General features: G+C 40.8%; 1 protein-coding gene across 1 annotated transcript in view; it reads right to left on the bottom strand.

The window, feature by feature from the left end:
* Positions 1-15479, bottom strand: part of Map2k6 (mitogen-activated protein kinase kinase 6) — a 128390-nt gene extending 112911 nt beyond the window's left edge. Inside the window, exon 1 of the mRNA XM_069993166.1 lies at positions 15154-15479. Within this exon, the coding sequence (XP_069849267.1) occupies positions 15154-15169 (16 nt within the window). The 5' untranslated portion in view covers positions 15170-15479. The remainder of the gene's footprint in view (positions 1-15153) is intronic.
* Positions 15480-15758: the final 279 nt, after the last annotated feature.

Here is a 15758-nt window from a genome sequence, read left to right as displayed (position 1 = left end):
TTTTTTAAGACTAACAGCTTTTTCTAAAAATAAGCTTCGTCTGGCTACAGATTCTTGGATTTTACTCCCTTTCCCTCTTAAACTTTATTTTATTAGGTCTGGGACAATTTATTGCATGGGAAGGATGCCCAGTTCCCCAGCCCCTAAGCTCTGTCCCCATAGCTATACATCAAAGTTTCTTATGAAAAACTATGGAAGTGCTTTGTAGGTCTCATTATTGCTAAACAGCAATTAACTTTGAAGAATCAATACAACAACATCCTGTGTTGAAGTCAGAGACTTCATGCTTGAAGTCAGAGACTTGTTCTCTCACTTGGTTTATTCTTTGTTTGTTTGTTTTGGGGGTTGTTGGGTTTGGGGTTTATTTACTTTTTTTGTCAATGGTGGGGCTTGAACTCAAGGCCTTAGCACTGCCCTTGAGTTTTTGTTCAAGGCTAGTGCTCTACCACTTGAGTCACAGCTCCACCTCTGGCTTTTGGGTGGTTAATTGGAGCTAAGAGTCTTTTGGACTTTCCTGCCCAGGCTGGCTTCAAACCATGATCCTCAGAGCTCAGCTTCCTGAGTAGTTATAGGTATAAACCCTTAGCTCCCAGCAGTTCTCATTTGGTTTTATTTTTTTGTTGTTCACGGATGGCACTCTACCACTTGAACCACACCTCCAGTTCCAGGCTCACTCGCTCTCTCTCTCCATATATATATATCCTATTCTGGCCTAGAACCTGTGATCTTCCTAACTCAGCCTCCTATATACTAAGGTTACAGCTTATGCACAAAGTTTCTACTCTAACACACCCATCGCAGAAACATTCAGTCTATCCTTAATGACAGAAAACAAAGAACAAGCAGGTGATCTGCTTCAGGATCACACAGCAAGACTTACATTCTCTTTCAAAACATACATCAGGCTTTCCTATGCCACACACACACACACACACACACACACACACACACACACACACACACACACACAGATACACACACACACATACACAGAGACTTCACAATCTTCCCAAGGTAGAGTTAGGAGCCTGGCCTTCCTCAGTATCCTGAAGCATATTGTACCAGAGCTTATCTGTCTTCTACCCATAGTTGCATTGGTGTTTGCTTTCCACATGATGGTGTTAAAACTAAACCCCTACAAAATTAATATGTTGAAGTTCTAACAACCAGCATTTCAGAATGTGACCTAACTGGGGAAAAAAAAAGGTGTTGCATATAATTAATTGAGATGATGTCATTGGAGGAATATGGGTCCCTGTTTCAGTATAACTGGCTTCCTTATAAAAAGGGAAATTTTGGATCAAGACACACAAGGAGAATGCAAAGGGCACAGGAAGGAAAAGATCAGGGTGGTGATCCCATAAGGAAAGGAATATCAAAGCCAGTAACTCAGAAGCTAGGGGAGAGGCCTGAAGCAGATTCTTCTTCCACCTAGCCCTCAGCAGGGAGGGGTCAACTTTACTGTCTACTTGACCTTCAACTTCTAACCTTGAGAACTGTCAAGCCAGCAGGTAGTACTCGGTACAGCCATCTTGACACACCAATATATTCCACTCGACTGTAAGTCCTCTCAAGGTAGAAATAGATGTCATTCATCTCTGTGTTCACCTAGCTCAGAGCAAGGTCAGGTGATGGGGCTAGCTGGTCTGTGATGTTTGTTAAATGCAACCACAAAGGAGAGAAAGTCCGCCACTCACATCCCTCTCAACACTGATGCATCCTTAGATGGTCACATCAGAAAGACTGAGATTGGATGGGGAAAATTGTTCTAACCCAAATAGATCAAATTGTCTCCATATCATTCACACACCAGTTCCAGAATTAACCACCCCCCCCCCACCTCCACTTTCCCTATAAACACAAAAGCTCATTATTAGGGGCAAACACCCAAGTTGAGAGGACTTGGAAGCCAATTGGATGAAAGAATATGGCTGACAGGTCTCATCTACCTGGGACACTAGGACACTGGATGCTGGGATAGAAGCTCTCTGTAACTACACAAAAAGGTGAGGATGTCCCATGGCATGCACAATTCTAACTGGGGATGACTAGGCTCAGATACACTCCTTCACCCACTGTTCTGGGTCTGATTGTGTGAAGTCACTGAGGGGAAAGATGATAATGAACCACTAAGCTCATGGAGTGGCAGGTCACTGTGATACCCCAAACTGAAGGTCACTCTGAAACCAAGATAAGAAGAGGAAATAATGTATTCTATCCATTATTTTAAGTCAATTTATCTTTAAGTATATGAGCATGCATAATTGATGAATATATATATATATACTTCTTTGCCCATATTTATATTATACTTGAGAGCGAGTTGGGCAAAACAAAGAAGCTTCTAAAGCAACACTCTTAAGGCAAAGTGAGAATTCAGAAGTAACTTGAGGCATTTTCCTCCTCTTAAACTGGTTTCAGATGATTCTAGGAAAGAGGAAAAGAACAAAGAAATGAAAGAGGTAGGTTGGCACGTTGGCAGGTTATTAAGGAAAAAAAGTGGAAATTACAGCTGTGGTCATGTGTGAAACTATTCCCTGACCTAGGTAGATGTTGATTGCTGAAGCAACAGCTTGCTTATATAATTACAGTGTGTCTATAAACCTGGCTGATATGATGTACTTGTTTAACTATTAACCTCTAGATCTCCTGGACTTTCCACAACCTGAAAACACCTAAAAGTACAAGATACAATATAATTATTAGATTCTTTTAACTTATTGTAATCATAAGCAAAACAAAAAACATAGTATCTTCAGGAATTTGGAAATATAAGTAAAGTATTTTAAATTCCAGCTTCTGTGTTAGGGCAAGTTTTTATTTACCTTTATCTTTATTTAGTTTTCTGGTACTGGGGCTTGAATTCAGGACCTAGGCACTGTCCTTGAGCTCATTCACTCAAAACTAATCCTCTATCACTTGAACAACAGCTTCGCTTCTGGCTTTTGTTTATTGAAGAATCTCATGGGATTCCCCCATCTGAGCTGGCTTTGAACCATAATCATCAGATCTCAAGCTTCAAAATAGCTAGGATTACAGCCTTGAGTCACCAACCTACTTTGTTGCTTTTAAAGAATTGTTCCTGAGCATCATTTATTTTAATTCTAAGCAATCTTCTCTGCCTATGTTAACTAACATTCAGTTGCTGTAATTGGATATTGGAAGCAAAGATTCCTTCCTAAACTGAGCGCTGGTGGCTCACACCTGTAATCCTGGCTACTCAGGAGGCTGAGATATGAGGATTGTGGTTCAAAGCCAGCCCAAGCAGGAAAGTCTACAAGACTCTTATTTCCAATTAATCACCAAAAAAAAAAAAAAAAAAAGCCAAAAATGGAGGTGTGGCTCAAGTGGTAGAGTACTAGCCTTAAGCCCAAAGAATCATAGGGGCAGCACCCAGGCCCTGAGGTGAGCTCAAGTCCCAAGACTAGAAAATAGAAAGAGAAAGAAAGAAAGAAAGAAAGAAAGAAAGAAAGAAAGAAAGAAAGAAAGAAAGAAAGAAAGAAAGAAAGAAAGAAAGAAAGAAAGAAAGAAAGAAAGAAAGAAAGAAAGAAAGAAAAGAAAGAAAGAAAGAAAGAAAGAAAGAAAGAAAGAAAGAAAGAAAGAAAGAAAGGAAGGAAGGAAGAAAGAAAGGAAGGAAGAAAGGAAGAAAGGAAGAAAGGAAGAAAGGAAGAAAGAAAGCAAGAAAGAAGAAAGAAAGAAAGAGGGAGAGAGAGAGGGAGAGAGAGAGGGAGGGAGGGAGGGAGGGAGGGAGGGAGGGAGGGAGGAGGGAGGGAAGGAAGGAAGGAAGGAAGGAAGGAAGAAAGGAAGAAAGGAAGGAAGGAAGGAAGGAAAAGAAGAAAGAGAGAGACAGAGAAGTAGATTTGCATGACTTCTACCTATTTCCACTTAGCACAATGTCTTAAACATAACCAATAATCACAAGTTTATTGGTTGAGCAAACCTCTTATTTAAGTTCTCTCTTTAGGTATGTCCAGGGTATTTAGGATTTTTTTTTCAAATGGCAAAGAAACAGAAGGGTCCAGAAGGAATGAATGAGGAGAGAAACTACTTTGCAAGGCTTTCAAATATCATCTAAAAGGGGGTTCTGCTTACTTCCTGCAGAATCATTTTTGTGTTTCTAACCATTTTGTTCCTGAATTCTAGCTTACATTTCTTTCTAACTCATTATATCTTGTGTGGAATTAGAAGAGAGAGAATAAAAGGAAATAAATAACTCATCATTCAGTATCCAACCCTTTTTATTTTCCCATGGCTTGAACAAGGGATCATGAGTGACAACTGGAAAAAAAAATGAGTATGGGCTGTTCCATTTGGGCTGGAAGGAAAGGCAAAAAAAAGAATTCATTGGTTCCAAAAAGCAGATTCATTCCCTTCTACCTTCTCTTCCACCCAAAGGCAATCAACATCCGGTTTCTTTGCATTATCCAGCATAAGAGCGAAACTGTGGAGAGGCTGTTTCATTCATAATTTCAAGGAAACTGCACTTGTTCTGCTTACGTAGAAATAACCAAGAAGAAAGGAAATCACTAAGCCAAAGGAGAGCTGCAGCTGGCTATGTTGTGTTTTAAAGCAATCCAACTTAGATATGCAAGGAAACACAATAGGTGGAAATTGGTTTCTCTGTGATATATCCCCCAATCAGCGAATGGAATTGACCATTGTTACCCGCATTGTAATATAAAGTTCCAGCAGATACACCTGAGTCTCTCAATTAGACCAATTATAGTCAGCCTCTTTCAAGCAATGGGAAGTTTAGACTTAGAATGCCACCTTAAAAGTCAGAATGAGTCAGACTCAGAATTCTATAACCAGACACTTAAAGGGACACATGTCAGTCTCTCCATTTAGAAGGTGAAGAAATGTAAAAGCCAAACACAAGTCAACCCCTCTTAATTACCACATGTGGCTCTGACATTCCCATATCTACTTAAATTCCTATGGTATCTGAATAACATTTTCTATTGCCAACCATGACTTCTGTGCCAAGGGTTCCATGAATACATTTGGGAATGACCACCCAAGTAGAACAATCAAGAGCTCAGGTTCTAGAATCCAGAACCACTACCCCCATCACTCTCTGTCTTTCTGTCTCTGTCTGTCTTTCTGTCTGTCTCTCTGTCTGTCTCTCTGTCTGTCTCTCTGTCTCTGTCTGTCTGTCTGTCTGTCTGTCTGTCTGTCTCTCTCTCTCTCTCTCTTTCTCTCTCTCTCTCTCATAAGCCTCACATCTAAGCCAAGAAGTTCTTAACCTGTCTGGACCCTGTTCCAATCCAAAATGGCGTACCACACCCACTGAACAATGGTCAGAGTTAAGGATAGAATTCATACCCATCAACTCAGCACAGAATCTAGAACACAGAAAGAATCCACAGCAGTAATACCATCTGGGATGGTAGGAGTCAGAACTTCGTGGTAGGTAATTTAAGTTACCCTCCTTTTGGATCTCACAAACAAATCTGTGCTCCTCCAGGCAAAGCGACTCTGTCCTTGTGTGCCATCACCTTCCCAGACTCTCAGAATCTTTATCCCCAACCTTCCTTCCTACATGTCCACCATCCGTGTGACGTAATCACCTCTGTAAGCAAAGGTCAAAGTTGCCATCAACCGTCATCCAAAGGGCTAGAGGGGTCTTATAAAAACCCAACTACAACAAAACCGTTTTTAATGTTTGGGGAGATGATAACCAGAGCCCTCTCTTTTGAAGATGGAGAGAAGAGAGACTTTCATCTTCACCCAAAGGAAATGGTGGGACCTCTGAGCTTTATGGTGATGATAATCAACAAAGTCTGAGCAATTGTGACACTGTGACAAGTTGTGTGGGTCCCCCCCCTCCCATTAGTTTTCTGGACCAAAAAAAAAATGTAGGATTAGGGGAAGGGAGGATGAGGAGAATAAGGAAGGAAGGTTCATGGAGAGAGCTTGTCAGTGCAGGGCAAAGAAAAGAAATATTAAGCCAACAGGAAGAGCATAGCTAAGAGGAAAGGATCCCTGGATGGACCAAAAGAGATGGGTGGCTTATTACAGCGGAAATGTGCAGTGACCTGAATTCTCCTAAGTAGGAGAAACACCACTCAGACATTTCCTGTGTGCTGGCCACAGGGGTGGTTGGAGAAGTAGAACCCCGTTAACAACTTCCAGTGACAATCAAAGGGAACTGCAATCTGGGAGCCCTCCCTCAGAAGACCCCATACACCTCAGTGGAATGAAATCATGAAGCATAGGATCAGCCAACAGGTCCTGCAAAGCACCAGTGAATATTTATGGCTTTGTGGAACATACTGTCTCTGTTGTAACTCCTCAACTCTATCATTGTAGGACCAAAAGGAACCATGGGAAATGGTAAGTATAAACAACCAATCATAGCTGTGTAACAATAAAACTTTATATGTGGACACTGAATTTGAATTTTATGTAATTTTCATCTGTCATGAGATTATCATCTTGTTGTATAATCATTAAGTGGAAATTGGTACCAAAATTCAAGTTAGATAGCATTCCAATGTTGTACACCACAACAGAGTAATTAATTCTTCACAATAGTGTTTTGTTTTGTTTTTTCCCCCTAAAGTTTTGGAAGTATTGGGATTTAAACTTAGAGCTTACACTTGCTAGGATGGCACTCTACCACTTGATTCATGCCTCCAGCCCAACTTTTTACTGGTTATTTTGAAGATGAAGTCTAGAGAATTTTTCCAGACTGTCATCAAACCATATACTTCAGATCTCAATCTTCTGATGAGCTAAGATTATAAGCATGAGCTACCAGCACTTGGCCTACAACAATTATTTTTTTCCCCAGCCCATGGTCCAGCTTTTAATTTTTTGTATGTTTTTCATTGTAAAAATGCTATACCCTACAACAATTTTTATATATTTCAAAACAACTAGAGAAGCATCTAAAAGACTTCAATACATAGAAATGATAGTTATCTAAAGAGATAGAAATGCTAATTCTCGCTGGGCGCTGGTGGCTCACGCCTGTAATCCTAGCTACTCAGGAGGCTGAGATCTGAGGATCGTGGTTCAAAGCCAGCCCGGGCAGGAGAGACCGTGAGACTCCTATCTCCAATAAATCACCAGAAAACAGGAAGTGGCGCTGTAGCTCAAGTGGTAGAGCACTCGCCTTGAGCTGAAGAGCTGAGGGACAGTGTCCAGGCCCAGAGTTCAAGCCCCACGACCGACCAAAAAAAAAAAAAAAAGAAATGCTAATTCTCCTAATTTAATCATTATATAATGTGTACACTTAGGTAGCATCCTATACCCCTAAAATGAGTAGAAATATTATGTAAACTACACAATAAAAACTAGAGCTAGGAGGTAGCTCAGTAGATGAGCATATGCTTAGCATGTATGATACCCTGAGTACAATCCTTGATACCTCCAAAATAAAGGAGGGCACTTTAGCTCAGAAGGAGGGCCCAGAGGGGGGGCTGGGAAGGTGGCTCAGTAGTAGAGCGCTTGCCTTGCATGCCTGAGGCCCTGGGTTCGATTCCTCAGCACCACATAAGCAAAAAGAAAAAAGCCGGCAGTGGCGCTGTGGATCAAGTGGTAGAGCGCTAGTCTTGAGCTGAAGAGCTGAGGGACAGCGCCCAGGCCCAGAGTTCAGGCCCCACAACCAGACCCCCCCCCCAAAAAAAAATTAATTGGCCCAGAGAATGTAATAGTTGTAGTAGTTGTAGTAGTTACAATCAGCAATCAGTCAGGCTGGCTGTAACCCCCACCTCTTTCCTTGGCCTGTTCTACTACAGAAAATTTTCAACGGTAATTAATTTATCTGTAAGTGAATTCAGGATAGCAGTGTCTTCCTGTAGGGTTTATGTGACACAAGAACAATAGACATGAAAAGTGACTGGTAAATAGTGACAATGAAAATGATGGCGGTGGTGGTGGTGATGATGATAATGGTTATATCAGAGATAATGTGGGAGATTAGACTCTATATCTGGGGTTTAACATCCATCCTAAGGCTGAGGTGAAAGATTTGATGTAAAATGTATGGGACAGGGGGTCCCACCGTGCCTATTTAATATCAACTCAGACCAGAGCTAACTCAGTGCTAATGATCTGTGATAGATATCACTGTGCGTGAATTCTCATCACCTGAATATCCTGTGCACTATACAAATGGTTTATGGACTGCACACCAAACTCACCTGCTGGCCCAACTCATCTGAGACTGAGTGGGAAATAAAGCCCAAGGAGGAAGATAAAGCCCAATGAGAGCAGCAGTATCAGGAGGAAGTGTGTGATCACTTGGGGATTGCCCTAACAAAGTTCTATGTTTTGTCAACTGTTCGCATTTTTTCACATCACCTCTGACAACCCTTTGGACGCCCCATAACCAGTTCCAGGAACCATCATGGTCCTACCAGAGGGGCTTCTGTGGACAGCCCATCTTCCTTCTGCTTTTTTTTTTTTTTTCCTTTTATGGGGCCCATTCAAGTTCCCACATGCATGTGAAGCACTTGCTCTACCACTGAGCTACATACCCATCTTATTCTGCTATTTCTTTTCTTTTCTATCACCCTCCCACCTTCCACCTTGTGGTTCTAGGGATTGAACTCGGGGCCTAACACTTGGGCTCTACCACATGAGCCATGACCCAGTGCTTTTGATTTTCCTTTGTTTTGCCAATAGGGTCTCAAGCTCTTACCTAGGTAGTCTAGAACTGTTACCTTCCTATCTCTACATCACTGGGATTACAGATATACACCACCATACTTGACAATTCTACGTATTTTGGGGGGAGAGGAGGTCCAGTCGTGGGGACTGAACTCTGGGCCTAGGCGCTATCCCTCAGCTCTTCAGCTCAAGGCTAGCGCTCTACCATTTGAGCCACAACACCACTTCTGGCTTTTTTTTTTCTGCTTATGTGGTGCTGAGGAATCGAACCCAGGGCCTCATGCATGCAAGGCAAGCACTCTACCACTGAGCCACCTTCCCAGCCCCAATTCTACATAGTTTTTTAAAGAAATGGCTAGCAAAGAATCACTCAACCCTCAAATTTGTATGAAAAATGGTCACAGTTCAAAGCCAGTCTGGGCAAGACAGTCTGTGAAACTCTTATCTCCAATGAAAATCACAGAAAAAGCCAGAAGTGACACTGTGGCTCAAGTGGTAGAGTACTAACCCTGAGCAAAAAGGAGCTTAGGGACATGTTACACCCCAAGCCCAAAGTTCAAGGTCAGGGACCAGCAAAAAATAAAAATAAATTCAAGAAAAGACAACTGAAAGAACAGAAAATGAGTTTTTCCCAGACTGGAATTACATTTTTCTTATTATTACTATGTGGGTCTGGATAGCTATAAACAGCATAAACAAAATGAGTTTATAAAATATGTGATATTTACATAGGACATTTGGCTTAAAATAAAAATAGAACTCATCTAGAAATTAAATTGTATAGAAGCATACATCCCAACTTCCAATCCATAACTGACTCACCTCTATAGTCCTGGGATTTTTCTGGCCTAGCTTAAATAATTTGATCCTCAAATTCAAGTCTCAAAGATACACTTTATGGGGAAAAAGAAGCAATTCAAACACATGAAACACAAATGTCAAAAAAAAAAAGTTAAGAAAAAAAAAGTTCATTACTAAAAATAATGGAGTTGAAATACTATAGACAGATGATAGACAGACAGAGAGACAGAGAGACAGAGAGACAGAGAGACAGACAGACAGACAGACAGACAGACAGATAGACAGATAGACAGATAGACAGATAGATAGATAGATAGATAGATAGATAGATAGATAGATAGATAGATAGATAGATAGATAGATCCCTTAGCTTTCTCCCTCAAGGCTGACACTCTGTCACTTGAGCCATAGTTCTACTTGCAGCATTATGGTGGTTAATTGCAAATTAATGAAAAGAGAATCTCAGACTCTCCTGCTGGGGCTGGCTTTGAACCATAATGCCCAGCTGTCAGCCTCCGGTGTAGCTAGGATTACAGGTATCCAGCTCAAAATATTTTTTAATCACATTGGCAAAGTTGTTTTTTTTTCTTTTTTCAAGGTATTATAAGCAGGATCAAGAAAAGGCATAATCTTCCCAGACAGCAATTTATTTGGCAATATTTGACATAAGATGTGAAAGGCGACACACACTTCCAAACATCACAGTTGACCTCTGTGGAGGGCATGTGGAAAACAGCTCTCGCATGCTCTTTGACCCAGGACTTGCACATCTAGGAATGATTTTAAAGAAATGACTGGGTGAATATGCAGAAAATATTTAGAAGCTTCAATGTTGTAAATAAAATATATGAATATGCAAAAGGAGACTGAGTACATAAATAATGACATTCTTAGGAACCTAAAACATGTAATTGGGACAGAGAATGAGATATAATGTATCAAGATGGAAAGATGTCCAAGATACATGCATGGTTGCATATCACAAAAGGGCAAGCTGTGAAATATCACATACAATAAAAGAATATGTATAAGTATGCATAGGCACATGCAAAAATATTAGCACTAGCTCTTAGAAGTGTGACACCGAATTTTTATATTCTTATCAGGAGTTTCTCTTTGGTTTAAATTTTCCAATGATCATTCATCATTTTTATAACAATTAAAAAAAAAACATTCTCAGCTAGGAGCTGGTGCTAGCTATTCAGGAGGCTGAGATCTAAGTATACACCAATCAAAGCCAGCCCAGGCAGGAAAGTCCTTGAGATTCTTATCTCCAACTAACCACCAAAGAAAAAAACTGCAAGTAGAGCTGTGGCTCAAGTGGTATAGGGCTAGCCTTGAGTAAAATAAACTCAAGGATATCATCCTACCCCTGAGTTCAAAGCTCCAGGACTACCTCCAAGAAAGAAAAAAACTATTTTCAAAGGTAGAGAAAATCATGGGGGAGGGAGGAGGTGTTAGAAGAAGAGTTGTACATTCACTACTGGTAATTCACTTTCTGGAATTTAGTGTATAAGACAGTAATGTAGGGGCTGGGAAGGTGGCTCAGTGGTAGAGTGCTTGCCTTGCATGCATGAGGCCCTGGGTTCGATTCCTCAGCACCACATAAGCAAAAAGAAAAAAGCTGGAAGTGGCGCTGTGGCTCAAGTGGTAGAGTGCTAGCCTTGAGCTGAAGAGCTGAGGGATAGCGCCTAGGCCCAGAGTTCAGGCCCCACGACCGGACCCCCCCCAAAAAAAAGAAGACAGTAATGGATGTGTATAATGACCATCATGGTAATATTCATAAGTATTAATAAATATTAATGAATAATTGATAATTAACAACAATGTATCAATACTGATGACCATTAAGATTCTGATTAAATAACTGCAATAGAACTAGATGGTATGAACACAGAAATATATTAACTTGGAAATATTTCACAGTAACTGGGTGCAGGAAATGAAAGGTAACTAAAGAGATTTTTTACACTCATTCTGGGTTTTTTATTCATAGATACATAGGCAATACATACATACATACATACATACATACATACATACATACATACATACATACATACGTACATACATAGACAGACAGACAGACAGAATAAACACCCAAAGATTATATGCCAAAAATATATACCTCAGTAACTAGCCATTCTTATTTTCTTTATCTCTCAGATGTTTTCATAATAAAACACGTATCATTTGACATAGTAGTTGTTTTACATTTTTAGGTTTTGGGGGGGGGATCTTTGTACATTTTCCAAGTTTTAAAATATTAGGGAGGAGTTAAAATGATCCCAATCTGTGAAGAACACAACCATGAGAGTCTCACCACTTGGATCTATCACAGAAGGTGCCACCCAGAGACCATCTCCAAAGCCTCCTTCAGCCAATGTACTTCATTCACACTGCAAAGAACTGAAAACAACATTCCTACAGAACAAGCACTCTGGAGACTCAAGGTACCTATTCTGATTCTGTGTCCTGAGATGTACGGAGTTATAAAACATACTGGCTCGGATTACAGGCTAAGCGTGACAAGGCCGTCTGGTACAACCTAACAAAGGAATTTACACAGAATGGGACATTTACACATCTCCTTTCCCAGGCTGGCATGAATCACAGAAGCATAGCTCTCAGTAGGGTTAGGTGGGTCTTCAACTCTACATGCTTCTGAATTATGCCTTAGAGCTATTTCTTACATGACTGACTTAGTACAACAGTAGACCAGAAAAAAGAAATCAACTGCTGTTTCTGAAGGAGACTTAAAAGAGAAGTGAGAAACAGTGTATTTTAACTGGGTCAAACTTTCTGCCTATTTTTCAGGTGAACTGGGACTGGGAGATGCCCCTCTTACCCAACCTCCCCCCTTTCTTCCTCTCTCTCCCTCCCTCCCTCTCTCTCAAGACCATTCTGGCTGATAACAATACTTGTTGGTCTGTTGGGGGAGTTCCCCCCCCCCTCCTGGCTAGTATAGATGACACATTTTTTCCTGTAGTTTGTCTTCCTGTAATGTTCAGGAATTCCTGCACTTTCTGAATGCCCTTCCTGCTAACTCACATTTCAGATTTCCTCAAAAAGCATATTCCTGTTTTAATATTTGGGGGAAAAAAATCTGAAGTCAGCTCAACTCCAGACAGCTCATATAAACAAGCTGAAAACCAATAGCACCTAAAGTTACAACTGAGGAAAACAAAATTTCTTTTTAAGAAATTCTTTCTGGGAATCCCAACAGTTGGTAACACTGAAAAGAAGTGACCCAGTCCTTGCAGCTTCCAGCAGGCTGTAATTCTTTGCCCCTGCTGGGCCTTAAATTAGAGGTCTGTAAAACTGAATTATAGTGATCTAGAAAGTTCGTCAAAAAAAAAAAAAAAAAAAAAAAAGGCCTGGAATTGAACATGTTGTTAAATTCTTCAATACGGAGAGATTGTATCCACCTTTCACTTTTCCTCCCATTTCATTTGGCTAGCCTATTAGAAAGAAGTTTAGTACTGTAAAAATCCGTTTGGGCCATTTGAGGTTAGTCTCCTGGCTGAATGAAGGTAATTCCCCATTTTTCCAAACCCATGCCAAGTCTTCTATGCCATTTCAAAAATGATCACCCTTTTCTCCCTCCTCCCCCCCCCCCACACACACATACACCCAGCCCACCAATAATTTTTCCCTTTGGAGAAGAACTCCATGTTCATATCAGATACTTTTCAAACTGTTCAGAAAGCCCAGCCAGGTAAATGGAAATTGATTTAAAGGATCATCTAATCCATTATAGGCACACCCTCTATGGCAGTGTCCACTTCCCAAGGGCAAAGCTTGCTCTAGTAAGAAGCCAGAAACAGGAAGAAAGGAACATGATTTAGTTGAGCCCCTCTGGTCCAAAGAACAAAATTCACAGCCCACACCCTCTTCATAAGGCCTGACTAGTCCCCCCCTACACACACACAAGAGCCGTGAAGCTCCAACACTCATTGATTCTATACCTGTCCTCTTATTTGGTGTTTTGGGACAAGGGAAAGACTTACCTGCTTCCACCAAACATATTAAATTCCTTGACAGAAAAGAGTGAATGTGAGATACCCTAGGGTTACACACCAAATTCCATCCACACAAAAACCCATACAAGTTTGTCTGCACATACATTTACACATATGTATATATCCATACATAAAACTTATGTCATGCTATGCCTTATGCATCTATGAAATGAAATGGGATGAAGGAGTGGATGTTTACCAAACAAAAAGGAGGCAGATGCCATGACTTGAATATGTCATGGTGAAATGGGACTCCCTCTTCAAAACTATTATTTCTCGGGTTCAATTTGATTTTAGATTTTCTTCAGGTAAGGGGCATCTCCACCCTAAAAGACCAATCCCTAGGTTCTAAGGCCCTCTTGGTTTTTCTCAGAATTTCATTCTCCCCTGATATTCAAAGAGAAGCAGAGTTCTCCTTTGAAATCCAGAGAATCATCACCTTCTTCTTGGGCTCAGCTAGGTGACTTTCACCAGGTAGAATTAAAAACTAGTACAACTGCAAATAAAAGTGGCAAGGAAGAAAAGCAGGAAAAAAAAAAAGCTTATTAGATACTTTAATAATAGTTATCCCAGGTATCCTGAATGTATCTAAACTACCTCTCCTTTTCCTATATTCTCAGATAGCAGATGCTTTCTCTGTGGGGAAGAAGGAATTGTTCTGAAACAGGTGACGGATGGGTTCCCCCACGTATCTGACAGCACCCCTTCAAACCCATGCCACATGAAGATTGATTCAAGTGCACCCCCTCTTACCCTCCCCCTAGGATTACATTAAGCCTAGAAAATACAACTCTGGAAGAAAAAAAAAGAAGAAGAAGAAATTAAGGAGGAAAAGGAGGAAAGCAAGCAAGCCACTTTAATCCTGAACTTCTGAACTAGTATAGCTGATTAAATATATCTCATTCAACACTTAAAAGATTGCATTATGGTTGCTAGTGCAATAGTACAGTTTTCCCCCCTCATATTTCCTTCCCTCAACACACACAAAGCATCCCCCAAATAAGCAAACACATCGAAGGTTCCCACAGCTACCTCTAAATACCTTGAGCCAATAAGCAATTGGTGTGTAAGTGCAAAGTCTCGGGAGAGCAAGACTTCTTGCTTGCTTTTTCTTTTCTTTTTTTAATATGCTGTTCTCCACACTTCACCTTTACTTACTTTAAAAATCAAAAGTCGCCTAATGTTCAAAGCGAACTCAGAGGAAATTTAACTAAATGCTGACACCCCAACGGGTTTATTCCCAAAAGAATATACGATTGCATTCATTTCCTAGTACTTTCACTCAAGTTTTACCTTTCATCTTCACCTCCAGACTTCTGAAAAGTTTGTATTCCTGTTGCATACAAAATGCCTTATAATATGTGTGCATGCTAAATAATTGAACAATTATATAAAGCATTGCACATTTACACTCTACCAACCTGCTATATCTCTCCTGACTGTGCAAAAGGCAAAAAGAGCTCACTAATCCTAGCAGAAGAATGCAAATAACGTCAATGCACAGCTGAACTGCAAGCCCTGCCTTACAGGAACTCTCTGTGTCTGCAAAAAAAAAAAAAAAAAAAAAGACATACTAAACAGGAAATGCAACTGAGCTGTGGAAAACCTCAAACTTAAAAATGCAATCACGAGGCGAAAATTGCATCCATGCATTCGTAAATGCATGCATAACCCTTTGCATTTTTTGCAAGTAATGCAAATAGCCTCTTACCTTTCGACTGAGACATTTTCCCCTTTGCCTTTGATGGGGGAGGGGAAGCACAAAAGACTTTGCCTTGCTTCTCTTCTGTAGCTAGTTTTGCAACAAAGATGCAAACTGAAGGCGTGCAATCTTCATGCAAGTGGAGTTTCTCTTGACCGATGCAGCAGATGGAGTTTCAGGGAATCAAGATGGAAATGCACACCTTGCAAAACAGACTGGAAAGTGATTTTCCTTCCAGTTGCAACGTTAGGGAAGGCTGTGCTGCAGCTACATGATGGGCCAGGGCTGGCAGCTAAAAGCTCCAAACTTGGAACTGAGTATCTTAGTGCGCAGACGTCCTTCCTGCGAAGGCCGCGGGCGCTTCTGGGTAATGTAGTTCCCAGCTGGAGTCCTCGGGGCTCTGATTTAAGGAAACGTGGTCTAGCTTCTGGCTGACAGAGGTGACTGGGCGCGACCAAGACAAGTTCTGATAAACACATAGATAACACCTGAAGTAATAAGTGAAGGACGTGGTGGGGGGAGGAGAGGGGAAGAAATGGCGAGATTAACCAGAAAAGCTCCTGAAACACCAGCTAGAGACCTTTAAGGTAACTAAAAAGCTTTTAGGGTCCCTT

Source organism: Dipodomys merriami, unplaced genomic scaffold (genome assembly GCF_024711535.1).
Source record: "Dipodomys merriami isolate MVZ:Mamm:240054 unplaced genomic scaffold, mDipMer1.0.p SCAF_42, whole genome shotgun sequence".
NCBI classification, from domain to species: Eukaryota; Metazoa; Chordata; class Mammalia; order Rodentia; family Heteromyidae; genus Dipodomys; species Dipodomys merriami.
This window is presented reverse-complemented; position numbering and strand designations above follow the sequence as displayed.